This window comes from Schistocerca gregaria, chromosome 11 (assembly GCF_023897955.1).
Source record: "Schistocerca gregaria isolate iqSchGreg1 chromosome 11, iqSchGreg1.2, whole genome shotgun sequence".
Classification (NCBI taxonomy): Eukaryota; Metazoa; Arthropoda; class Insecta; order Orthoptera; family Acrididae; genus Schistocerca; species Schistocerca gregaria.
The window spans coordinates 85,854,667-85,881,040 of record NC_064930.1 but is presented as its reverse complement, the minus strand read 5'-3'; the positions used below and the strand labels follow the sequence as shown (position 1 = coordinate 85,881,040).

The following is a 26,374-nucleotide window of genomic DNA, read 5'->3' as shown; positions in this document are numbered from 1 at the left end:
ATAAAGTCGTTACCTACACATTATGAGGACGAATATACATCGAAAAAACAAGCACACACACGTTCCACAAAAAGCCTAATGACACTAACGGGACAAGCGCGGGAAATAGGGGGTTTTTGGGTGATGACAAACTAAATATAAACAAATTTAGACACCCACCTCCATACAAAACCACGCAAAACGACGAAAAAAACCGACATCAAAAAACTCCCCAAATACCACTAAACACAATATCATCTGGAATCGAGCACATCCCTAGACCTATATAGCTCAACAGCAGCTCCTGATCTCACAAATTGGGATCCAACACTTCCCTTGACATATACAACTCAATAGAAGTTCCCGATCCCATAAATTGGGATCGAACACTTCCCTTGACCTGTTATCCTTACATCTCCACATACAGCCGACCCTGGTCCGAGATGCCAGAACTTAAAGAAAGCCTCATTTCTTCACGACAAACTGAACACTTCACGACTTCATCCAAAAATCTGAATAGTTGAAGATTTATTTTTGAGAGACAACACACATACCCGACAACCGAAAACTGTTGATCATGTCAGTCATATCCATACCTACCAAAGACATAAAAAAAGGAATTTACCAAAATTCACACACGACACCACACTCGCAAACTAAACCAAAAACATCACCTAACACACCACCAGAGAGCACCACCGATCGCATCAAAACGACACCTACAAACACGCCACTTTCACAAACTAAATTCCACGCCGTCATGAGGTCACACACCACAACAGCCGTATGTCACGGGTCAAAGCAGACGGGAGGGATTTGACGCTTTGGTCGACACGCCATCAGACTTATTTTCTAACAACATGTAAGTTTTCCGATTCCGAAAGAGGGATGATAATTTACCCAGTAATATTGTGGTATGTATTATATACATATGCTCTACATTCACGGAAAACCCAAGGTCCTGTATGTATAGCGCCTAGTCAAGTCGCTGTTCTCGATACATACAATAACATTTGTGCATGTTTGTTATGTAACTTCACAAAATTAATCACTTAACTGTGATGTATTGCGTGTAATTTCTGCTGTAGTTTATGCTGCGATCTCCAATGAATGTGAAAGTAATTGTTAAAATACTTCGTTACGGATTAGATACACATCGACAGTATTTTTGTGCTCATATTGTCTTTCATACCCTTATGTGTAGCAATAATATTTGTGCAGAGATGACTAGGGACAATAGCAATCTGATTGAAGCTTCTCTAGATTATAACATTAGCTATTGTGTAATAATGAATATTTTGAAGTGCTTATAGTCATATGGAAATGCAAAGAAAGAATAAGCTGTGGTCGGTACTAATTGATGCCAATCAGAATGCTTTGGGCATTCATTTAATTACTCCATTCTGTGCTATAGGTCTGCAAAGAGTGTGTTAACAGTGAAAGTTGCAGGGAAATTTAATACAAGTGTTATGCGATAGTTCTTTTGTACAAATGTGTAAATGCAAATGGTTCAGGAAGACCCAAGAGGTAAATGTATTTTTCACTAAGAAAGAGCATTGCATGACATCAGAACTTTCACCATGACCATAAAGCAATAAGCTGTTTCAGTAATCAGTTTAGTAAGAGAAAATTTACCAGATAAAATGTTTCTGCTAATCAATAATAGGTTGTTTTAAATTTCTGTATGTGTGCTTGAATATAGTGAATGGTTAGAGATTCGAATATGACAGTGATTTTTCTAAATTGGGTAGGGTTATAAACTTTGAATGTGGACAAGGAAAGTACCAGAAAATGGCTGTGTTAAGAAAGAACAGAAAATTGTCTGCTAAAAATGAATTCCACAGGCTGCTAATATTCATTTTCTGCGGGTTAACTAAATTAAATAGTATAACATAGTTAACAATCTTCATAATGACATATGAGCCTAGAGATAATGTATTTCAAGTGCTGTGTAAATGATGTAGTACAAATCATGTAATGTTCTTATTTACATTAAAAAGAATAGGATTTTAAAACTCTTGGATAATAGTATGAATTACAATGTTTCCAAAATAGATAAAGCAGTGAGCCCGCAGGAGGTTCAAGCTCAATTTCAACCTTTTTTTTTCTTTACCTTATCTGTAAAATTGCTTGACAGTAGGCAACTGGTTTTATTCAGCAAAGTCACTAGACATTTATTTTGTTTTTCTTTCCTTATTTCTTATTTTATTATTATTATTTTTTTCATTTATCATAATACTTAAATGTTTGAAAAACAGAAAACTGTCTCGGTTGCAAGTGTTTTATTAGTAATGACTTCTTTCTTGCAGTTACTGCAAGAGACCACGTTAGTCATATTTAAAAGCCTTTGATATAACAGCTTTTAAATTATTATTTTTATTAATGGCATTTCTCTTTGTACAAAGGCTACCAGCAAATTTACTTTCTTTGCGGACGATACACCTCTTTTAGTTGAAAAAAAACACCAGATGATGACATTACAACATGTGCCAACTTTGTGTTCCATGATCTTCATAAGTGGTCCAGCTGGAAATTAAAGTACATTCATTTTGATGGGTCTCAAAGTTCAGGAGGGCGTAAATCTAAGCTGTAATGATCATAAGACAGAAAGTTTATTCTTCAAAAATTTTAAGCCTCCTCATCCCTAATAAATCAAATTGGTCGTGCCATGTTCTGGAATTGAGAAAAATACTTATTTGAGCAGCTTATGTACTACATATTATAGCAGCAACTGCTAATACTGATGATGTTAAAAATGGTTATTTTCGCTATTTTCATCCATTGTTGTCCAATAGCATAATATTTGGTGTGACCAACCAATGGAAAATAAAGTATTTCTCATTCAGAAAAGAGCAAGCCAAATTATAAGGTCAGTTAACAGAAGTCATTCATTGAGAAATATTGTAAACTGCATAAAAGATTAACAGTGACCTGACAATACATCCTATCCTTTATGTGGCTTTTAATTAAGAACCTCCCCATGTGCAAAGCCAATAGCATGTTTCATGACTATGACACAAGGTTAAAACATGACTTGAGGTTGATAGAAAAAACTTGTCTAGTACAAAAGGGAATCATTACTCAATTATTAATGGTATTTAATGCTCTCCCATCAGGCAAGGGGAAAAAAATACCAGTATAATACCACAGTTTAAAAGTAACTTAAAGGATTATCTTCTGGAAAACTCCCATTACCCTCTTCATGAATTCTTTAATATAAACATTTCTACATTTCTACATTTTTCCCTCTCCCTGCCTCTTTCCTGACGAGGCAACTGCCAGTTGCGAAAGCTCGTAATTCTGTGTGTGTGTTTGTGTGTTTTGTTCATGTGCCTGTCTGCCGGCGCTTTCCCGCTTGGTAAGTCTTGGAATCTTTGTTTTTAATATATTTTTCCCATGTGGAAGTTTCTTTCTGTTTTATTTTTTCTACATTGTAATTTAGATAAGACATGCATTGTACTTCTAATATTCACTATTACCAATTGGTAGTGGAATACAGTTACTTACATTAGCACAGAAATTTTCACTCAGGCTGCTGATGAACTTCAGTTCTATCAAAATTGTATTGTTGAATAATTTTAGTGTCTTATTTGATTGTTGTATACCTCTGTTCACTATTGGAAATGTCTAAACTGGTAATTATTTGCCTATTTTGTTCCTGTATGCGTATTACAATTTGCATCCATTAGCCTCTATAAGTACTGTCCTCATATATAATTATGACTTGTTCCAAATCCATGCAGTTCTCTTGTATACTGGATCAATGGAACATGAATTGATAAATAAAATATGTCTAATGTGGTCTTGATGGTTTAAGGTAATCTGAAGGTACGCTAAGAATGGAAACTGTGTCAATATTAATACAACACTTGCAACAGAGACTATTTTCTATTTTTGAACCACTTTTGTTGCTTCAAGCCAAAATTGAGAGGAATAATGTTACATAACACTTGAGTTACACTTTATGTGTATAAGCAAAGTGTGTCTTCCACAGTGTTCAATGCATGATACTCTTCCTTGTGATGTACATAAACTATATGTTTAAACAGCATAAAAGATTAACAATAACCTCACAATAATTTTAATTTTCTGTCATTTGAACTATGTTTTTTGTATCCCTTCAGAAACGGAGAGCTGTAAATTAGTGCCTGTCAATGGATGCTGTGTGTTCCCCAGCCACTGTGAAATGTATTTCTTGTGTAGTGGTCAGAAAAATGCCACCTTTAATGTATATGTCACAGTGACAATAGAAATGTAACATTTAGTTAGTCCTTGCCTGTGGAAGTTAGATGATAATTTTCAACTGAGAGTATAGGGTGCATCATAAAATTTTATGTATACAGTAAATGTATAGGAAAGAAAGCAGGATGACCTTGTATGGGCACATATGAGGTTATTACATTTTTTCTGTTTGAATATAACAGTTAATATTTAACGTCACTCATACCGTATACACAATTCCATGGAAGATAAACTTTTAAATTACTATAAAATACATTTAATTTCTTTAGTTCCTTAATTGATTTTTGAAACTTCTTAAAGAACCATCTGTCTGCTATTATTAGTTTGAGATTCCACTGTCATATGTAATTATTTTCCTTCCCTCTAGCTAGAATGTTATGTACCTCCATGTTTGGTAGGTGTTTAACAGTTACTCTCATTGCCATCATATTGTGATATATATACAGTGAGTGCATGTTCATAAGTTTTTGATGTACAAAAGCTTGTCCACAAATTTGTATGGCTGGTTTTTTGGCTATTCATCTCAGTGCTCTTTTCTGAATTTTAAATATTGCTCTGAAGCAGCTATCTTGTTCTCTTCCCCATTCAGAAATTGAGTAGGATTAATATGGAAACAAGTTATATTGTTCATTGCTCTGAGAACTTTATCATCCACAACTTTTGCAGTTTCCCGTATGAAGAAAATCTTTGTTTATCATTTTGGACAGTACATCTACGTGCTCGCCCATGTTAAATGCTCACCTATAATAGTTCCTAAAAATTTTTTTCACTTGCTTTTTAATTGCCTCACTGTTTAATATTTACATTATACACACATTGCTTTAAGAATTTTCACTCTGCAGCAATGTGTGCACTGATATGAGACTTCATGGCAGATTACAGCTGTGTGCCCGACCGAGATTTGAAATCGGGAGTTTGAGTCTCGGTCCAGTACACAGTTTTAATTTGCCAAGAAGTTTCACAATGTTTTAGATTGACTTATAAGAATATTGTTTTGTACTAGATATTTATTTGTGGTTTCAGTATGTATGAGTGCTTCCATTTTAAGCTCCCTTTGTTCATCTGCACATATAATGGTAGTATCATCAGCATACATTGTAAGTAACTGTTTTATACATTCTGGGATGTCAGTTATGTTGAGCAGGATTTCCCAAATTGTGTTCCATGGGACGTTAATAACTGTTCAATGAAAAGCTAGGAGTGTCATGGTCTCTCTCTCTCTCTTTCTCTCTCTCTCTCTCTCTTTCTCTCTTTCTCCCTCTTTCTCCCTCTCTCCCTTTCTCCCTTTCTCTCCCACCTCCCCCCTTTAATCTTCCCACTCCCACCTTTTCCACATCCCCCTCCCTCTCTTCCCTCTATTGGTGATACTAACGACTTGTTAAAAATTTTACTATGATTTCTGTGTTATCATTTAAAATTGAAGTTATCACTGACTAAAATAAAACTCTCTAATTTTTGAAATATTATTGACTTTCAAAATAAATAAGGTGTTCCATCAATGGACCAGGATTTTCAATATGTTCCATCAGAGGAAAATGTTGAGAACCTGTGACATTGAGAATAGACAGTATTGACCCAAGCACTGAACCTTGTGCCATATGAGGTCTCATAATTTGTAATTAACTATATTCTCTCCATTTATACGTCTCATTTACTGCTTTCTATTCATAATATGCAATTTTACTATCTCATAGCATTTCCCTTGAATCCCACAATGATAGAGTTTCTTCATTATCCTAGAATTATTTATGTAGTCAAATAATTTATATAGGTCCTCAAAGATCCCACAGATCTCCTGTTGCCTGTCAAGTGAACTCAGAATATGGTCTTCTAAATGTGTTGATTCCGTTATTGTTGATTACCCTTCTATGGAACCATACTGTGATGAGTACATTATTTGAAATTTTATTCTTTATTATCATTTCACACATTTTAGCAAAATTGGGGATCAGTGATTTTGGCCTGTAGTCTCAAAATTAACTTCTTTATATTTTCTTAAATACTGGCTGTACTCTACTTGTTTTTAGTGATTCTGCTAATATGCCTTCCTATAACACAGCAATCAGCACGTGTATTAAGAGTTGTAGTATACTTCCCCAGATTTCTTCATGGTATGGTATATATGTGTGATTTTTAGTATTGAATGTTCTTCATCTGTTTTGTTTTCAGTTCTACTGCTACAACTGTATATGTCATCAGTGTCTTATATTTCTCTAGGGTGTACATCACTTATGGTATCTTTCAGTGAACAACTGCGCTCTGTAAATACTGTAGTAAGTCTTTAGTGTAATTACCTGCTTTAACTGCAGCTGCCCTACTGAATAATGACTTTCCTTTTCTGATGAAACTGCTATTTGTGATAATGTAGGACTGGAGGGCTTGATTATTAAGTATGGAGGCTAGAATGTAATTGGTCTTTCTAATTTCTTTAAATGGGTTTCAACAGTTAAAAATCAGCCTCTCTCAGATGTTCAACACCCGTCGCCCACTGCATGACAGGAAGTGAATACTGTCCCAACCCTGATGGAGCTCTCAGGATCTTGGCTGACCCACAACCCCACCCTCCTCCCAGGAAGGCTTCCCACAAGATCAGATGGTGAGCCTTGAACACACACCAAATGTGCAAACCACTGCAGCAGTATGTGTGAAACTAGGAACAGAATCACTACCTTCATTCTGGAAGTAGCATAGCAGTGAGCTAAACAACTTAAGTTTCCAGTGAATAGTTAAGTTTTTTAATCGACCTTTTAAGCTCTAATGGGGGTAGCCCATGACCAAATGTGAACTACTTAGCCCCATGGTAAGTATAAATATCACAGAAGAAGAGAGGGCAGTAGACCATTCAATACTAAGGTAATGTTTTAACGATCAAACTCATAAATGGCAAGCAAAATGGAATTAGGCTTTAGCAACAAGGTCCTTACAACTTAAACTTAACAGTGGCCAAATGCATGATTACTAAATGAAACTAACAGGTCGCTATCTTTAGCAATGAGGCTTTTACAACTTATTATGCTAAAATAACTTTATAATGGTGAAGGACATGATTACTCGATTTGAACAGCATAGGTGAACACAACTTAGCAACAAGGCTTTTTAAGATTTACTACACTAAAATAATACTGGCCAAGCTCAATGGCCACTACATTCAAAAAAGTCACGCAGACACACTACACATTCTCAGAGCCACAACTGCATTGCAATAGTTTAACCTTAATGGGGCACAGCTATGCAAGTGAAGCTGAACCGGCTGTAACTGTGTGGACACTAAGTTGCTGTGAAAAATGATGTTAAATAAGCCCATGTAATCATACCCAGCTTTTTGGTTGTGGTCAGCACTCTTTCTTAAAATTTACTAACTCAGGCGATGCAGCACTTCACTGCTTCCATCGTTTTACTACAGTGGACATGCTTTTGTATTTCTCCTTAGCAACAAGCTATGAAGCACACCTATTGTCAGGGGCAGTCCTTACAGTAACTCACAATGGCTGCACCACTAAACAAGACAAGGAAATCAACATGTCACACACAGTTGAACAATAATGTTAGCAATCTGCAGTCGTTAACTGCACTTTAATATGATAAAAAAAAAAACCACCATTAAGCTGAGAAATCAACTTAGCTGTCTTAAATCTCATAGTCAACCAGTGTGGTCCATTGGCATTGTCTTCTTAAAGTATAAAGTAAGTTTCAACGTTTAATTTAACTCTGCCAGCAGCATTCAAGAAAGACAATGGGAACAATTGCCTGAGCTTAACCACAAATCTTGGTTACAAATTACTCTCTCCACTATCCTGACTGTATTGAGAGATACTTCTTGGGGAGCTGACTGGACTGTCCTCCTCCGCCTCTATCGATCTCTTGTCTGCTCCAAGTTGGATTATGGATGCATTATCTACTCATCTGCATGGCCGTCTATCTTACACCACCTAAATACAATACATCATTTGGGGATCCGTCTCACCACTGGTGCCTTTTGTACTAGCCCTGTTGAGTCTCTATGCAGATGCCGGTGAACTACCACTGTCAGACCAGTACGACATCCTACACAGTAGGTATGCATGACGGCTTTCTTCTATGCCAGGCCACCCAACCTTTGATCCTTTTTATGATGATATTCTTGACTGCCAGTACAAGATGTACATTTCTTCTCTGCGGCCTCCCGGCGTCCACTTTTGTCCCCTGCTTCAGCAGCTGCCGTTCACACTTCGTGCCACTTTCCGAGTGGGAGAGAGCCCTTCACCACCTTGGATTCAGACACAGGTTTATTCTCGTTTTGACCTCAACTCGTTCCCGAAGGATTTGACTCCCGAGCTGACCTATCGTAGCAAATTTCTCGAACTTCGCTCACAACTTGCCGATAGCATATTTTTGTACATGACAGTTCCAAGTCCGCCCACAGTGTTGACTGTCCTTTTGTCATTGGGGCTGATAAGTTTCACTACAGACGTCTTGACCAGTGCACAATTCTTACAGGAGAGCTTTTTGCCCTCCATCAAGCTGTTCACTATGTCCGGAGGCACCAGCTCACTTGCTGTGTGATGTGCTCTGACTCCCTCAGTGCCCTTCAGAGTCTGGATGATCCCGATCCAGTCCACCCTATCATTCCACAGATCCAGCGCTGCCTCCATTTGATCATGGATGGGGGAGCTCAAGTGATTTTCATGTGGGTTGTTGGCCATGTTGGTGTGACAGGGAATGATGGTGCAGCCAAGGCCACAGTCCATCTCCATCTGCCCGCCTCTTACTCTGTTCCCTGGCAAGATATTTGTACTTTTCTCTTTTGGCGTATCATGTCACTTTGGCATGACCATTGGTGCTCCCTTCATGACAACAAACTCCGAGAAGTCAAACTTGTTGAGTGGCGACCCTGCACCTGGCAGTCCTTTCTGTAGCCAGCCATTAACCGTCAGACATTTCCTGATCCTCTGCCCCCATTTGAGCCACTTATGTCTCAGGGTCAGGTTGCTGCGCACTTTGCCGGACATTTTAGCAGATGACAAGCGAGCTGTGGCTTGTATTTTAAGTTTTTTAAAAGCATCAATATGACAAATGAGATTTGATTTCTACCTGGTGACTCTGGTGTCTTGCCGACATCCTTTAGAAGATACTCTTGAGGTTTTAGATTTGTTTTTTGTTCCTTTTTGTATTGGATCTCGCAGTGGTTTTTTGCCCTTGCAGTCCCAGCATTCTATGGTTCTATCTGGACACTTATGACCCTTAGATGTTTTGCGCCCTAAAACCCACAAAAAAAGTAACCTGACTGAATCCAACTAATAATGAAAATGATGAATAGCAGCATAGGACTAAACCATCAAAGACACATTTCGACACTTTTGAGGAGCTTAATTCCAATAGACACACTTGATATTTTCAGCCGCAAGCCTGGCCAAAACTGCTTCATTGCTGTGGTGCCCATATGCTGCAGCTGTAAATGGTCATTCAGAACTGAATGTCCAGCCTCGCATGTAGTACCTAGGCTGTCACCTTTGACACTGAAACATCACTGCACAATCACTCACACATCTAGGCAGGAGTTGTGGTAGAACCTCAATATGGAAAAATGCACATTGCCAGAGGAGGAAACCAACTGGGGAACCTTCCCCCACAAAAATCTATGTTACCTGTGGGAGTGAGCCATACCCAGTGGATGAAACCTATGAAGCAAATGGTCTGACCTATCTTATGGGTGCATAAAGGACCTCACCACTCTGGTGAGCAGTGTAACAGCTGTGAGCAGTGTAACAAACCCCCTGAATGATGAAGGGACCCTTAAATCAGGGCAGTAGGTTCTGAAGAATTTTTGTCCTTACTGTTGGCTGCAAAATTCTTCCAAAAAGCACTGTCCTCTGCATGGTATTTCAAGGTAGTCTCTTCTGATTATAATGGAATTCCCATTTCTGCGGCCACCCACTGTGGCCAAGTGGTTCTAGGCACTTCAGTCTGGAACCGCAAAACGGCTACATCGCAGATTCGAATCCTGCCTCTGGTGTGGACGTGTGTGATGTCCTTAGGTTAGTTAGGTTTAAGTAGTTCTTAGTTCTGGTGAACTGATGACCTCAGATGTTAAGTCTAATAGTGCTCAGAGCCATTTGAACCCATTTCTAGTGTGACTGGTAAATGTTTCTCCAGGCCTTATGAGACTGCTCTTTAATGTTGGAAGATGAGAACATCTCAGCTAACAAATACTCATTTCTTCACAAGTTGCCCAGTGGTGAATTCAGTACATAAGTGGATATTAGTCAAACTGGCATATTCAAATGGCTCTCATGTCTTGCTGTATTAAAGGCATAGGCTAACCATCTCAAGGTTTTATTTCACTTTGATTGAAGCTCCTGATTGTAAGTGTTATGGGCAGCTTGGAGATTTTGGTTGACCCATCAGCAACAGAGAGAGGGATTGGGATAGTATGGCATAGTCTGGTGATGTGCCCCCCCACTCCATAGCAAACAAAAATTATTAAAAGTCCTTGGAGGTGAAAGTTGTAGCATTATCAGATACACAACGATTCAACTAGGACCAAATGCCCCGAATATAGCTTTCAGAGCCTCCATTGCCGCCATTGCAGTACCCATTCTGTTAGTTATTAACCAGGTAAACCTGGAGACAGTGTCCATATTGACAAATATATAGATAAATTTCCTTTCTTAGAACATGGTAATGGACCCACAAAATTTTGAAATACTTTATTCAAATGGTTCAAATGTCTCTGAGCACTATGGGACTTAACTTCTGATGTCATCAGTCCCCTAGAACTTAGAACTACTTAAACCTAACTAACCTAAGGACATCACACACATCCATGCCCGAGGCAGGATTCGAACCTATGACCATAGCGGTTGCGCAGTTCCAGACTGTAGCAGCTAGAACCACTTGGCCACTCTGGCTGGCACAAATATTTGTTCCATAGGATGTGAGACCATATATCTAGACAAGATATTCTGTGCAGGTTGACTAGAAGCACACTCTCAACATTTCCTGACAACATTTTTTATGTTCTTGTCCACACCTGCCCAAACAAAATGTTCCTCAACTTTCTCCCTAGTTTTAAACAGTCCAGGGTGCCACCTATTGGGGACTCATGAAAGTAGTGCAAAAGAGAAATTGCAGTAGCAGCTGGGTCCACAACTCTTCTCTGAGTTTCACTCCACTTTTGACAATGAAAATGTTCTTTCTTCAATAGGTAGGAGCAGCTCTCCTTGCCCTTGTTAATCACCAGCTCTATCTCTGAATCCCGATTCTGATAATTCTCAATTCTGTAAACCAGTATGGGATACTCAGCTAGTATTGCATTGATCTCATAAGGCAACTTCCCATCTCCCTGCAGAACTTGTTCATTCTGGTCCTGATTGTCAAACATTCAACTTAAGGCATCTGTAGCCATAGTGTCCACGCTCTTGTAGAGCATTATTCTGAACTGGAAAGCAGATATTCATGTCGGCAATCGAGCTATCCGCCCGGTTCTTCTAAATTGCTTTGGGATTCAGTAAGGTCCTGATTATTAGTCTCGAGTTCAAACATAAGACTGCTAATGCTTCGAGATCATAAGCAGAATAATGTTGCTCCAAGTGGTTAAGTGAACATGAAGCAAAGGTAACTGAACAAACCCTTCATTATGTTCATGTAGGAGGACAGCCACTATAGCTGCCTTGATGCATCAGTCTGAACGATATGTGTTTTATCGAAATCTGACATTACTAAGACTGGTGATGCCGCCAAGGCCTCTTTGACAGCAAAGGAATAAGCATCTTGAGCCTCACCTCACTGAAATTTCACTTCTTTTTTCCTCAAAGCATTCAAGGAGGCCGCCTTTTGGGCAAACCTAGGAATGAATTTAGTAAAAAAGCTAGCCATGCCTGAAAACCTTGCCACCTGCTTTGCATACAGGATATAAGAAATTTCATAATCGCCCTAACTTTACCACTATAGTGGGACCCTCTGCACATACCACATGCTCAAGGAACTGTATCGAGGGACAATCTAACCTCACCTTGTCAGGATTGACTGTAAGGCTGGCCTTGTGTAACCTCTCGGAAACTATCTCAAGATGTCAGAAATGGTCTTTCATAGATTTACTACCATCTTATCTTGGTAGTGAGACAGAAATTCAATTTTAATCCCATTGAAGAGTTGGTTCAGGAGTTGTTACCATACTGCAGCATCTGTTGAAAGGCCAAACAGAAACCAATGAGATTCATATAAGTTCCAATCTGTGCTAAATGTAGTTAAGGCCTTGGACAACTTTCATAGGGGTATTTGGTAGTATGGCTGATTTAAATTTGGCATACCGAAAACCTTAGCTTCCTTGAACCATGCAAACACATGTGGAGATTGGGTAATGATAGGGAATACAAAATTATCTTCTAGTCAACAACGGGCCAAATTCCTCCTTGCAGCTTCCCCCCAGTGGGGTCACAACTCTTCCTTGAGTACATTGTGGCTAACACGGGGCCCAAACCTTTGTAGCATTACTTCCTTTCTATGCTGCATGCTTATATTTCCACAATCCCTTTCTTCCTCTGCTTCTCCATCAGACAGTTTTCTTGCTACTGACACTGCTTCGACCTCGTTTATGATCGGGCCTTGAGTTTCCACTTCTAGCATATTCTACAACTTTTCATCAAATAAACACATGGTCCCAACTGTTGGGTTTGACCTGCCACCAATTTTTAAAATTCTACATAAGTGCGGATCATGCAGGGAAGGTCACCCAATGCAGTGTAAGCTCCATCTTTGCACTGTGCTTTTAATACAGTAATACACCCAAAACCCAGCACAGTAGCCAGCCCATTGTGGGGTGGGTTGTCACGTTCCTGCAAAGTAGCCTTTTTACCGCACAGGTTTGCACTGTTGCTGCCTGAGCTGAAAATTCCCTTCGTTTACAGCAATCCAGACTACAGCCCTTTGTGGATACAGGGGATGTATAAGGTCTAGTGCCACCTTTGCTTAAGGGTTAGTTTTCACTAAAGTGAGGTCACTCTCATTTGTAGATAGATTGGGTCGATAGTTGGACAAAGGGTAGCGGTTTGAATGGTGGAAAAAATCTCTGTGATAGTTGGGTCAGGTTGTACAGACACTAGTGGTTTTCTTGCTCTCTATGACAGGTCATGCAAGGGTATGCTTTGTTAGTAGTGGGTATCATGCAGGTAGAAACCTTTGACATTGTGCTGTGGTGTTACTCGGTGGCTGCTGCTGGTTGCCATTGTTGGTTTCTCGGTCAGCATCAGCATACCCGTAACAGTTAGGTTCATCATAGTTTTGTGTCTGATAGGTCATATATCAGATTCACAGTGTAGGGTAGTGTTGGCAGTTTGTTTGTGCATTTAGCCTGTCAGTTGGCTTTAATAGCAGCTATCATATCCAGTCAATATTGCCGATATGCAGGGGCTCACTGATGTTGTCATTTGTTGGTGTATCTTAGCTAACCATAGGTGGTTATGCCCTAGCTAGTAGTCTTTCGCCACTTATGGTTTCGCCTATGGTAGTGATCATAGTTCCCCAGAGTAAGGATGAAAGGATTGTTTGAGTGTCTCGAGTTCCTGTATAGTCATGTGGTGTGTTTTTTGAATACTTCCTTGAGGGTTTCAAGGTGGTATTCATTGTGAAGCTCCACAGTGTATGTGTAGTATGTAGCATTGCTATGACACGTAGCACTTTTTTCTGTATGATATGTAGGTGTGTAGAAGCTGCATATCCCCAGATGGTAGCTGCACACATTATCAGAGGTCTAATCAGTGTCGTGTATATGGACCTCAACACCTTCCTATTCAGTTTACTTTCCCTGTTGAGCACTGAGTAGAGTTGTTTGAGTCTCGTGTGGGCTCTGTTGCTAATGAATTCACTGTGGTTCCCCCATGTAAGTTTCAGGCCCAGCCACCCCCCTGTGGGTTCGGGGGTAAGAATAGGCCCACGGTATTCCTGCCTGTCGTAAGAGGCGACTAAAAGGAGTCTCAAACGTTTCGGCCTTATGTGATGGTCCCCTACCGGGTTTGACCTCCATCTTCTAAATTCTTCCGAAGAGCGAGCTGATTGGGGAAGGGCGCCTTACAAGGTGCAATGTGTCCATCGCTCATTACCATCTCTAGCTTGGTTGGTCGTCGTCGCATAGCTGTCCCGCCCACTCACCATCTCTAGGGCGTGGCTTTGTTCTTGGGTGCGGTTTTTGCAGTCTGCTCTGCTGTGTCGCTTTATGCGCCAATGACGATCATGGACTACATTTCACTTGAAATCCAGCACGGTAGCCAGTCTGTTGTGGTGGGGCCGCCATGTACCCTGTCGGTTGTAGCCCCCTGACAACACAGGGATCGCTCTACTGATGCCTGCGCCATTAACTCCCCGCGTATGCCAAGGAGTAGATGCCTGTCTCCTTGGGGCATCGGGACTCCCGGCAATGGCCATCCCGCCAGGTGGTCGTTGCTGAGGCTGGGTGGCGCCCGTGGGGAGGGCCCTTGGTCGGAGTAGGTGGCATCAGGGCGGATGACCCGCGATGAAGCGTGGTACATCATCTCTTGCTGGCGGCCAGCCGCCAGCAGTCTCTAAGCGTTCTCGGCCTCAATATAACGCTCAGGCATATGATCCACAATCGTTCCCCTCCCTGGCCACACCATGGGAGGAACGAAAGGCTACGGTTGGCAGCGAACCTTATTCACCTCGCTATTTAGTCTGTACACGAGTCGATGGGGAATCGTTTATGGCGACCAAGCCTCAGTTTTTTGTCGAGCACTTGGAGGACAAGTTTGGGGAGGTGGAGGGCTTGTCCAAAATGCGCTCTGGGGCAGTATTGATCAAAACGGCATCCTCTGCACAGTCACGGCGGTTACTCGCTTGTGACAAGTTGGGGGATGTTTCCGTCACGATCACACCCCATAGTAGTCTCAACATGGTCCAGGGCATTATATTCCATAGGGACCTACTCTTGCAGTCAGACGACGAGCTACGCGCCAATTTAGAAAGGCGGGGTGTTCACTTCGTCCGGCGCGTCCATCGGGGTCCGAGGGATAATCAGGTAGCCACCGGTGCCTTCATCTTGGCCTTCGAGGGTGACGTCCTACCCGAAAAGGTCAAGGTGATGGTCTACCGATGTGATGTGAAGCCCTATATCCCTCCCCCGATGAGGTGTTTCAAATGCTGGAAGTTCGGCCACATGTCATCTCGGTGTACTTCCAGCATGACATGCAGAGATTGTGGACGCCCTTCACATCCTAATACTGCATGTGCGCCGCCTCCCATCTGTGTGAACTGCGGCGAACACCATTCCCCTTGCTCGCCAGACTGCAAGGTTCTACTGAAAGAACGAAGGATCATGGAATATAAGGCCCTGGACCGCATGACCTATACTGAGGCTAAGCGGAAATACGAGAGGCTACATCCTGTGGCTCTGACCAGCTCCTATGCCACAGCTGCCAAAACAGTAGTTTTGTCATCTGCTGCACCGATTCCACTGAACACTCTGAGCCGGAATACTACACCTGCCCCCTTGATGGTGGGGGGCACTTCCCCATCTGTTGCTCCTGCACCACCTACCTCAGGAGCAACGACCCCCCAACCATCGGGGACACAAGTCCCCAACTCTAAGCCGGAGAAGCGTCTGACTTCTTCGGCGACTCTCTCTCGCAAGGGATCCCTCGGGTCCCTCCCTTCCCAGGTTTCCACCTCTGGGAAGGGTGACGTCAGCCAATGGCTGAAAAGCAGGCCAGCGGCTGGTCGCAGGGCTTCCCGCTCCTCCTCCATCCCGGAGACTGACTCGGTGGAGCCCTCCCAGCCAGTAAAGCCCAAGGAGCAGAGAGAGAAGACGAATAAGAAGAAGGCCTCTAAGGCCAAGGAACGCGCGGTGGCATCCACCCCACCGCTCCATACAGGCTCTGCGTCTGGGGATGAGGTGGAGATCCTGGCGTCCGCTGAGGACCTGGATCTCGCCATACCCTCAGACGCCAAGGACGCCGATTGTACTGGTCCTCGATCGGTGACAGCAGGTGACCCAGTGACGTGATCCGCCTCCTCGGTCCCTTCACGCCTATTTCGCCCATGGACAAAGAGATTCTCCAGTGGAACTGCAGCGGTTTTTTCCACCACCTTGCTGAGCTCCGCCAACTCGTCAGCAGTCACCCTTTCTTCTGCATTGCCCTCCAGGAAACGTGGTTTCCGGCAATGCGGACCCCTGCCCTACGAGGGTATCGGGGTTATTATAAGAACCGGGCAGCTTATGAGAGGGTGTCTGGTGGAGTCTGCGTCTACGTCCTTAACTCTATCTACAGCGAGTGTGTGCCTCTTCATACACCCTTAGAGGCTGTCGCTGTAAGGATGTGGACGCCTCAGCCTATTACTGTCTGCAGTTTGTACCTTCCGCCGGATGGTGATGTCTCTCGTCATGTGTTGGCTGCATTGATAGGACAACTGCTGCCTCCCTTTGTGTTGCTGAGCGACTTTAACGCCCATAACCCCTTGTGGGGTAGCGCCGCGATTACTGGCCGGGGCAGAGATGTCGAGACTCTTCTGTCACAGCTTGACCTCTGCCTTTTAAACACGAGAGAGGCGACCCACTTTAGTGCGGTCCATGGCTCGTTTTCGGCCATTGACCTTTCTATTTGCAGCCCCGGACTTTCACCATCCATCCACTGGAGGGTCCATGACGACTTATGTGGTAGTGACCATTTCCCCATCTTTCTGTCACTGCCACAGCGTCACTCTTCTGAACGCCCCTCCAGATGGGCTCTGAATAAGGCTGATTGGGACTTATTTACATCTGTCGCAGTGATCGCACCTCCTTCCACTGATCCGATTGATGCGGTGGTTCAGTCGGTCACCACCAGCATCGTTTCTGCGGCGGCATCTGCGATTCCCTGTACATCCGGGTCACCTCGGCGGAGGACTGTGCCGTGGTGGTCGCCCGAGATCGCAGAGGCGATTCGAGATCACCGGCGGGCTCTTCAGCGCCATAAGCGGCACCCGTCGTTGGAGACCCTCATTGCTTTTAAACAGTTCCGCGCCCGAGCCCGACGCCTTATTCGCCAACGGAAGCAGGAGTGCTGGGAACGTTATGTTTCCACCATTGGCGTCCGTACCTCTGCATCGCAGGTTTGGGCCAAGATTCGGCGACTCCAAGGCTATCGGCCACCTGTCTCTGTCCCTGGGCTTTCGCTGAATGGAGCAGTGTGCACCGACTCTGACACGATTGCGGACCGATTAGCAGAGCATTTTGCTCAGTGTTCCGCGTCAACGAACTACCCGTTGGCTCTTCTGCTCCCGGAAAGAGCGGTTGGAAAGTCGGAGGCTTTCCTTTCACACGCGCCACGCGGAGTCGTACAATGCTCCTTTCAGCGAATGGGAATTCCAGAGCGCACTTTCTGATTGCCCTGATACGGCTCCTGGACCAGACCGCATTCACAGCCAGATGCTGAAACACCTCTCAGTGCCTTGCCAGCGACGCCTCCTAGATCTTTTCAATCGCGTCTGGGTCAAGGGTGTTTTCCCGTCTCAATGGCGGGAAAGCATAGTCCTCCCCGTATTGAAACCTGGCAAGAACCCGCTGGAGGTGGACAGCTATCGCCCCATAAGCCTCACCAACGTTCCTTGCAAGTTGCTGGAACGTATGGTGAGCCGGAGGTTGAGTTGGCTCCTCGAGTCTCGGGGCCTTCTGGCTCCGTCTCAGGGTGGGTTCCGTAAAGGCCGCTCTGCCGTCGATAATCTGGTCTCCCTGGAGTCTGCCATCCGTACAGCCTTTGCGCGCCGCCAACATCTGGTTGCCGTCTTCTTCGACATGCGGAAGGCATACGATACGACTTGGCGCCATCACATCCTGGCCACACTTCATGGGTGGGGCCTTAGGGGCCCGCTCCCGATTTTTATTCAGAATTTTCTTTCGTATCGTTCCTTCCGCGTGCAAGTGGCTGCGTCGCATAGTTCCTCCCGGGTCCAGGAGAACGGGGTCCCACAGGGGTCTGTCCTCAGTGTGTCCCTGTTTTTAATTGCCATCAATGGGCTCGTTGAGGCGGTGGGGTCGTCCGTCGCGGCTTCTTTATATGCGGACGACTTCTGCCTATATTACAGCTCCAGTGGCATCGCCGCTGCTGAACGGCAGCTGCAAGGTGCCATCCGCAAGGCGCAGTCATGGGCTGTAGCGCACGGCTTCCAGTTTTCGGCCGCGAAGACCTGCGTTATGCATTTCTGCCGGCGTCGCACGGTTCACCCTGAGCCGCGCCTTTACCTTGACGGTGAACCTCTTGCTGTGGTCGCGACGCATCGGTTCTTGGGACTGGTATTCGATACCCGGTTGACTTGGCTGCCCCATATTAGGCAGCTGAAGCAAACATGCTGGCGGCACTTAAACGCTCTCCGTTGCTTAAGCCACACCAGGTGGGGTGCCGACCGGTCCACGCTCCTCCACCTATATCAAGCGCTGATCCAGTCCCGCCTTGATTATGGGTGTGTGGCGTACGGTTCTGCCTCGCCTTCAGCATTGAGATTGCTGGATCCCATACACCACTGCGGGATCCGCCTCGCCACGGGAGCGTTCCGGACAAGCCTCGTCGACAGCATACTTGTGGAGGCTGGTGTCCCTCCATTGCGGTTCCGGCGTGACCGCCTTCTGGCCGCCTATGCCGCGCACGTTTATAGCATGCCAGGGCATCCAAACTACCGTCTCCTGTTCCCGCGCTCGATCGTCCATGTTCCAGACAGGCGGCCTCGGTCAGGGTGTCCCATTGCGGTTCGCCTCCGGGACCTTCTCCGTGGCCTTGACTTTTTTCCTCTGCCGCCTGTTTTCCAGGCCAATCTCCGTCTGCTCCCGTGGAGTGTGCCCCGACCGTGCCTTCGGCTCGACTTGGCACAGGGTCCGAAGGTCTCAGTGCCTCCGGAGGCCCTCCGCCGCCGCTTTCTTTCCATCCTGGCCGAGTTTCCGAACGCGGCGGTGGCCTACACCGACGGTTCGGTGGTCTCTCGTCACACTGGTTACGCTCTCACTCTACGGGATTATTGTGAGCAACGGTCATTGGCAGCTGGCTCCAGTGTATACACTGCCGAGTTGGTTGCCATCTATCGTGCCCTAGAGTTTATCCGCTCCCGCTCAGGTGAGTCCTTTGTCATCTGTAGTGACTCCCTGAGCGGTTTATGAGCTCTTGACCAGTGTTTCCCTCGTTCCCGTCTGGTGATGGCCATCCAGGAGTCCCTCCATACTCTCGTCCGTTGCGGCCGCTCTGTCACCTTTGTTTGGTCCCCGGGTCACATCGGCATCCCGGGTAACGAGCGGGTTGACGACCTGGCGAAACAGGCGGTCAGTTCCCCGGCCATGGAGATCGGTCTTTTAGAGAGTGACGTCCGATCCGTATTGCGGCAGAAGGTCCTTGCTGCTTGGCGTGATGAGTGGCGCACCGTGCCCTCTCCCAACAAACTTCGGGCAGTCAAGGAGACAACCAGTGTGTGGCGCTCCTCCATGCGGGGGTCTCGCAAGGACGCTGTCGTCCTCTGCCGGCTCCGCATAGGACATACCCGGCTCACGCACGCGTATCTCTTGTGCCGTGACGACCCGCCTCTCTGTCGCTGCGGATTGGCCCTGACCGTGGTACACGTCTTACTAGACTGCCCACTTTTAACTGCCCTCAGGCAGGCGTTCGCGCTGCCTGATACACTCCCTGCTCTTTTAACCGATGACTCTACTATGGCTGACTTAGTTCTCCGTTTTATTCGAGCAGGGGGTTTTTATCATTCAATATGAGAGTCCCTTTTTATTTTTTTTAGTGTCGACTGTGGCTTTTGGCCTGGGGTTTTAGTTTGTGGTGTTTTAATGTGTCCCTTGGTTGTTGGCCTTTCCAGTTTTATTTTCATGGTCGGCCAATGAACGTCGCACTCTGTGTGTCTTTTCATCTCTTTTCTCTGGTCTTCGTCTATGTCTTTCTTGTACTGTGTCGTCCCTTGTCGTCTCCGTTATGTGTTTATTGCTTGTTGGACTTTTCTTCGTGTATTATTATGGTCGTGGAACAAGGGACCGATGACCTAAGTAGTCTGGTCCCTTTAACCCCCACAAACCAACCAACCAACCAGGCCCAGCCAGACACCGAGATGTCTGACTTTCTCTCAGAAATTTAGTGGGCATTCATGTCGACAGTGTTGATGCTCATGAAGTAGCTTTAGTTTGTGTGTGAACAGAACTGCTTCACACTTGCCAACATTTACTTTAACACACCATCATTCCAACCAAGGCTCAGAAGTTCTGAGTGCCGTCTATATTCAGGAATTTATGTTTGACGGTTTCCAATCTTGTGCAAGGATGCCCATGTCATCTTTGTAGATCGCTAACATTGTGCTGGAAGGCCATTAACGTAGAAATTGAACAAGATGAACCCCAGGATGCTTTCCTGGGGTACTCCTGCTTGGATACCATATTGTGTCAATTGTTTTCTCTGCACGTCAGTGTTAAAACAGCTCTACATGAGATATGAATGTATGAGATGTGTGAGTCCGTCAGGGAAACCAACATCGGTTAATTTGCGGATAAGGCCATTGTGCCAGAGATGGTCGAAAACTTCTTCAATGTCCAAGAAGATGGCCTCTGTTGCTTTGTTTGTGTTGTAGCCGTGTGTTATATGTTCGAATATGCAGAGAAGTTGTGTTGTTGAGTGGTGATTCCTAAACCCGAATTGCTCCAGTCTTAGGGTGTCATTGGCGATGCAGTGCTTAGTGATGCATTTTAGTAATACCTTCTCAACAATCGCGCTGAGCGAATACAGCAGACTGATGGGTCGGTAATTTAGTGAGAGGGAGGGGTCCTCCCCTGACTTCCTGAACATCAGGACCTTGGCCGCCTTCCTAAAGTCAGAGAAGTTTTGGTGTTTTAAGATGGCATTTGTTATGTGTGCAAAGTGTTCTACAGCTCTATCCATGATCTCCTAGAGGACATGGTTTTGAATCCCATTGGGCATAGGGGCTTTACTAGCATTGGTATGCTTGATAGCCCATGTAATTTCGTTTGTACTAGTACGTCAGATTTCATCGTGCATAGGCTGGGCTACATGTCTTGTAACCTCCTGGTCCACTTCACGTGTGAATACTGCATCTGAAGGAGCCAGATTTGGCATGAAAGACACTGCCAGTGCAGTCATAAGCTCTGACTTCTCCTTGCTCGAGAAGGCTGTCTTGTCCTTGTAGAGTAGAAATGTAATGTTGCTCCCCGTTGAAGTGTTTGGCTAGCTTCCACATGCCACAACATGTGGTATGTAGCCCTATGAGTTTCTTCCCCCATTGCTCATTTCGAAATGTTTGTATTTTCTCCTGTATTATACCCTGGAGTCTGTTGGTGTGCAGTTTATAGAACGGGCTCCTGGTACACTGCCAATATCTCGAGAGGCAGTTCCTCACTGAAATAAGGATTTCCTGGGGCTGGGCTGTCGAGTGTTGTTTTGGTGTTGTGTGTGGAATAGCGTCAGTCATCGTGTCTTGGACAGCAGTAGTAAGAGCCTCCACCGCCTCATCAATTTGTTGTGTGTTGATAATTTCATGAGTGTCTGGAATACTACCAAGTGTTTCTTTGAACAGGGTCCAATTCGTGCACTTGTAGTTCAGTATTATGCGTGTTTCTGTATCCTGTAGTGTTCCTTCTGTGTGTAGTATTACAGGCATGTGGCCTGAGTGCAGATCGTTTTCAACCATAATGTTGAGCATGCATGTGATGCCCTTGATGAGGGCTATATCAAGCACATCTGGCCTGAGTTGGCCCTGTGCTGGCATGTAGATGGGAATTTCCAGCCCAAGTATAATGTAGTTTTGGCCTAGTGCATATTCGTATAGTTTCTTGCCATGGGAGGTACGTATTCGCCAATTCCAGTTGGGGTGTTTTGTGTTTATATCTCCAACAGAGACCCCCTGCCCCCTCCCCCCTGCCCGCCCCTCTGTGCTATGTTCAGAACTGTGCTGGTATCCCTGCCCACCCCACTGTGCTATGTTCAGAACTGTGCTGGTATCGTATGTTACTATGGTTTTAGGAGGTTCGTAAAGCATTATGAGCGTGGTGTTGCCTGCATTGAGCTTGACCCTGACACCTGTGGCTTTCTAGTCTCTCAAGTGCAGAGAGATTGATGTTCGTGTGTTCCTTGTCTTTGTGTATGATGACGGCAGTGCCAGTTTGTGGTGTACACCGACTTTGAATGCCTTCTCGCTCCTATGACCAACTGTGAAGGTGACTTTACAGCCTCAAATACTGCATTTAGAGGAAAACACACATCATATGCAGCAACATGCCAAATTGCATCGTCCTATGATTCAAGTCTTAAACGCTACAAATTTTATGTTGGGGATAATCCTACAGTTTGGCTGAGCACTGAGGTCGAAAAATTTCAAGCGAGGTTGTAAGCTTTGCAACGACAATGTACCCGTGACCAAATTGAAGGAGGATTAAAATTTGACCAATAACGGCGTTGACTGTCATATTTGTGGATTACCATTAGATAAAAAAGTAGAAACTCCTTGTAGGAATTACTGTTATCTTACAGGGAAGTCCTATGACTCATTTCACAATACGTATAATTTAAAGTACCTGTTACCAAGCCACATACCCGTTTTCTTCCATAATTTAACCGGGTATGATGCTCACTTTCTCGTTGAGCACTCGACTGATTTTGGCATGAAGAAAGATCAGGTCAGTGTCCTGCCTGAGAGTGTCAGAAAATATATTTCTTTCTCCAAATGACGAAACAAGTGTTATGCTCCACTTCCTCGTCATGTTACATTTTATGCAGATACCATTCCATAAACTCGCTGAAACTGTACCTCGGGAAGATATGTACATAACTTGAGCTGCACTTCCCAACGAGGAAAAGGCCCCATCTTCTGACTAGGAGGAGGGTTTTTGCATGCCAGTATCTGAATAGTATGGCAAAACTCAATCAATCCAGAATACCTGAATTAACTGCATTCTCCAGCAACCTTACAGGTGATGTCAGATTGGTTGCAGACTATTAGCATTGCGTGAATGTCTGGAGTGAATTCAAAATCTCCACTTTAGAAAAGTGTGCGTGGCTTTACATGGACATAGACATTCACTCACTTGCAAACGTTTTTGAGAAATTTCTGGGCTGTGTATGACCACATATTCTCGGATCCCATCTTTCATTACAGCACCTGGGTTGTCTTGGGATGCAATGGTCGAAAAAACAAAGTGCAGTATCAAATTATTGACCAATCCTGACATATCTTTTCTTTGAATGAGGAATCTGTGGGGGCCTTTGCCAATGTGTCCGTAGGCAAACAAAGAGAAATAACCCATGAATGGATGTCAAGTTCAACTCATTCCTTGATATAAATACTTGGATGTAAATACCTGATGCTTTGTTAGGAGATAAGCATGACTTTTGGTATTGACTGTCGGCAGGTCTGTCTCCCAGCCTGTGTGTGCAGGAATATGTGAGGCAGCTGGTGCATGGTGCTCTCTTGTGGAAGGCAAACAGTGCATTTAGCACACTGGATTGGCATTCGGGAGGACGACGGTTCAATACCATTTCCGGCCATCCTGATTTAGGTTTTCCGTGATTTCCCTAAATCGTTTCAGGCAAATGCCGGGGTGGTTCCTTTGAAAGTGCATGGCCGATTTCCTTTCGAATCCTTCCCTAACGCGAGCTTGCGCTCCATCTCTAATGACCTCGTTGTCGACGGGACATTAAACACTAACCACCACCACCGCCAAACAGTGAATGCTTCATGATTGGAAGATTTTGAACAATGTAATTACAAATGGAGTATTTCATTATGGTATTCCTTGTGCAATCAGACTAAAAATGCTCTGCAATTGTTGAAATATTCCACACTGCCTTATCAACCTCAAAATACGTAAATATGTATTCTATTCATTGCAGTCAATTACCCAACAATTTCTTTAAATAAATAAGTAAACTATGTTCCACAAACTGCTTTCTATCCAATAAATTCTTTCAATAGACAATGTACCACACATTGGCTTGTCTACCAGAAATTTTTTAAACGATATTCCATACACTGCAGTACTTTTCCCATCAAATAGCCAGTTAAATGAGTGTTTTTCCTGCCAATTTCCAAGGGAAGAGGGGAATGGGGGTGTGAGGGGAGGGGTTAATTAATTTAGCAATTAGTTGAATTAATTAGTCAATCAAACTGATAGTGGAAGGAGCAATTCGAAATACTGAGGCCTGAAAGTGTACTTGTATCAGCAAGGGGAGGGGAATGGGGAGATTGAGGGGAGGGTGAGGTGGGGGGGGGGGGAACAGGGGTTTCTTGGACGGACAGATTATCTGCAGGGAATCATAAATCAGTTAAGAGAACAATGGGTTAAGAGGAGGGGAAGGGGTCATAAATCAAACAGTTTTGCGCCTGAATGCATGCGGCCTGCACTAACAAAACATGCCAGAACATAGGTCGTCCTACTACTAATAACTATACTCACAAAAGTTTAATTTCCAGATCGTTCTTGTAAGTAAAGACACGTCCAGACAAAATCCAATAACTGTACAAGATCCTAAATTTACACTATAATTTACTGATCGGGGAGTCCTTATTCACTCTCTTCTCTAAAGACATGGCTCCAATGCTTACAGTACACTCGTCATGTCATTACACAAAGAATGCGGTGGCGATGCCAGTGGCGGCTGAGGACCATACACACATGACAACCACATGGCAGCATCATGGTCGGCAGAAGTTCGCGGCCTGGCCATTGAGTCCATGACACTAATGGAGAAGGCTGCAGTAGTCTTACTGGCAAAGAACGTGGGATGGTGCCTCTGGGTGGCGACAACGGCAGAGGAGTGGCGTTGGACTTGGGTAGTGCGCCTGTGAGCTTGATGAACAAGGTGAATGATATGAATGCATCTCGCATTTTTTTTTTCCATGTGTCGATGCCAGGCTCAGGGTTAAAGGTGGTGAATGAGAAGCCGGGCCATCTGCGACCGTCAAATGGGGCCACCCCACATGCAGCACCCAAGTGTGTGGCTCGGTGCGCTCAGTATGCATAAATTAGTGCTGCATGCTTTGGGAGGCAGTGAGGCAGCACAGTAGACTTTGTCCCCTTTGTCCCGGCCCTAGTATGTGCGAACGCAGCGTCTGTTGCAGCATTGTAGCCAACGAGCTGCAGCACGCAGGTTGGTAGGCTCAGCTCGCAGCCGAATAACAGCAGCAAATACTGACCAACCACACATCATATACGAAACAAAAGTAACCGTTTGCCCCATGGACTGAACAGTGAGAACGAATCACGATACTGACATCTGCAGGAAGAGGGAGAAGGTTGTTGCATACGGGTTATGACCATAATGTACAGGAGGTTGAGTGGTCAGGACTTCTGAGTGAGTATCCAGGGTTAAATGGCAAAACAGTAAATTAGATCAAATAAAGAAAATATATTTCAGTGTATGGAATATAAAGGGCGCACCTAGGAAGGTAAGCTTCATATTAAGTTATGTTGGTGGCTGGCCATGGGGTGCAGAGACAGAGGATCGGCCTCTCAAGAAAGGCATCTGTTCTATTCCAGGTCCAGATCACAAGAGGGAAAAGCAACTGTGTTCTGCTCTGCAGGACCTTCCACTGTCCACACACATGACCTGTATCCCAAACATGTTACTAATAAAACTGATGACGTGAATTCGCTAGCAGTTTCATCAGAGGGCCCAAGATGTCTCTTTTAACCAACTTTAACCAGACAGAACCGCCATAGTTCTGAAAGACAAGCAACTTGTCATGTAGGCACAGCAGAAGTTGCTGTGGGAGAAGATTTGTAAAGATTTGACTGGGGCCTTTGAAATAAATTTTTACAACCAATTCCCTAATCAGTCCTTGACTGGCTGCCATCCTGTACAGGTCTCATACAGATAATATTTTATGTATATAGACTGAAGCAGAGAGGGAATTTTTTTTTTACCAAGGCTGGGAATCGAATCCGGGTCTCTTTGTTATTGGAGAGGTGCATTAGTCACTTAGCCACCTTGGCACAATCTTTTACATGACTATATGGATTACTATGGCATCCTCCCTCCTTGATGCAGATTCTCACTGCCACCGCAGTCTATTTTAAATTCCTCTTACACACTAACAGAAATGCAAAGGGTCTCCATGTTCTGGAATAGCACCTAAGCATCTAACATAAATGGGGGATGCAGCTAGAAACCCAGGTGCAGGTATTCATACAAATGAAATGACACAA

The 26,374-nt window shown here is 44.4% G+C and overlaps 4 protein-coding genes and 1 long non-coding RNA gene across 11 annotated transcripts in view; 2 read left to right on the top strand and 3 right to left on the bottom strand.

Moving 5' to 3' along the window:
- The window catches only part of LOC126295455 (zinc finger protein 708-like), an 885,643-nt gene that overhangs the window by 167,566 nt on the left and 691,703 nt on the right, over positions 1–26,374 (bottom strand). The gene's annotated exons all lie outside the window — the stretch shown is intronic.
- Positions 1–26,374, top strand: part of LOC126295459 (uncharacterized) — a 1,097,875-nt gene that overhangs the window by 417,379 nt on the left and 654,122 nt on the right. The gene's annotated exons all lie outside the window — the stretch shown is intronic.
- The window catches only part of LOC126295452 (zinc finger protein ZFP2-like), a 909,451-nt gene that overhangs the window by 547,414 nt on the left and 335,663 nt on the right, over positions 1–26,374 (bottom strand). The window contains exon 1 of one of the 7 annotated variants that reach the window (XM_049987959.1): positions 580–651. The exons of the other annotated variants lie outside the window; for them this stretch is intronic. Within the exon in view, the coding sequence (XP_049843916.1) occupies positions 580–588 (9 nt within the window). The 5' untranslated portion in view covers positions 589–651. Of the gene's footprint in view, positions 1–579; positions 652–26,374 lie in introns of those variants that run through there. 7 annotated transcript variants of the gene reach the window in all.
- Positions 1–26,374, bottom strand: part of LOC126295457 (zinc finger protein 16-like) — a 356,400-nt gene that overhangs the window by 171,452 nt on the left and 158,574 nt on the right. The window lies entirely within an intron of this gene.
- The window catches only part of LOC126295458 (piggyBac transposable element-derived protein 3-like), a 354,659-nt gene that overhangs the window by 176,158 nt on the left and 152,127 nt on the right, over positions 1–26,374 (top strand). The gene's annotated exons all lie outside the window — the stretch shown is intronic.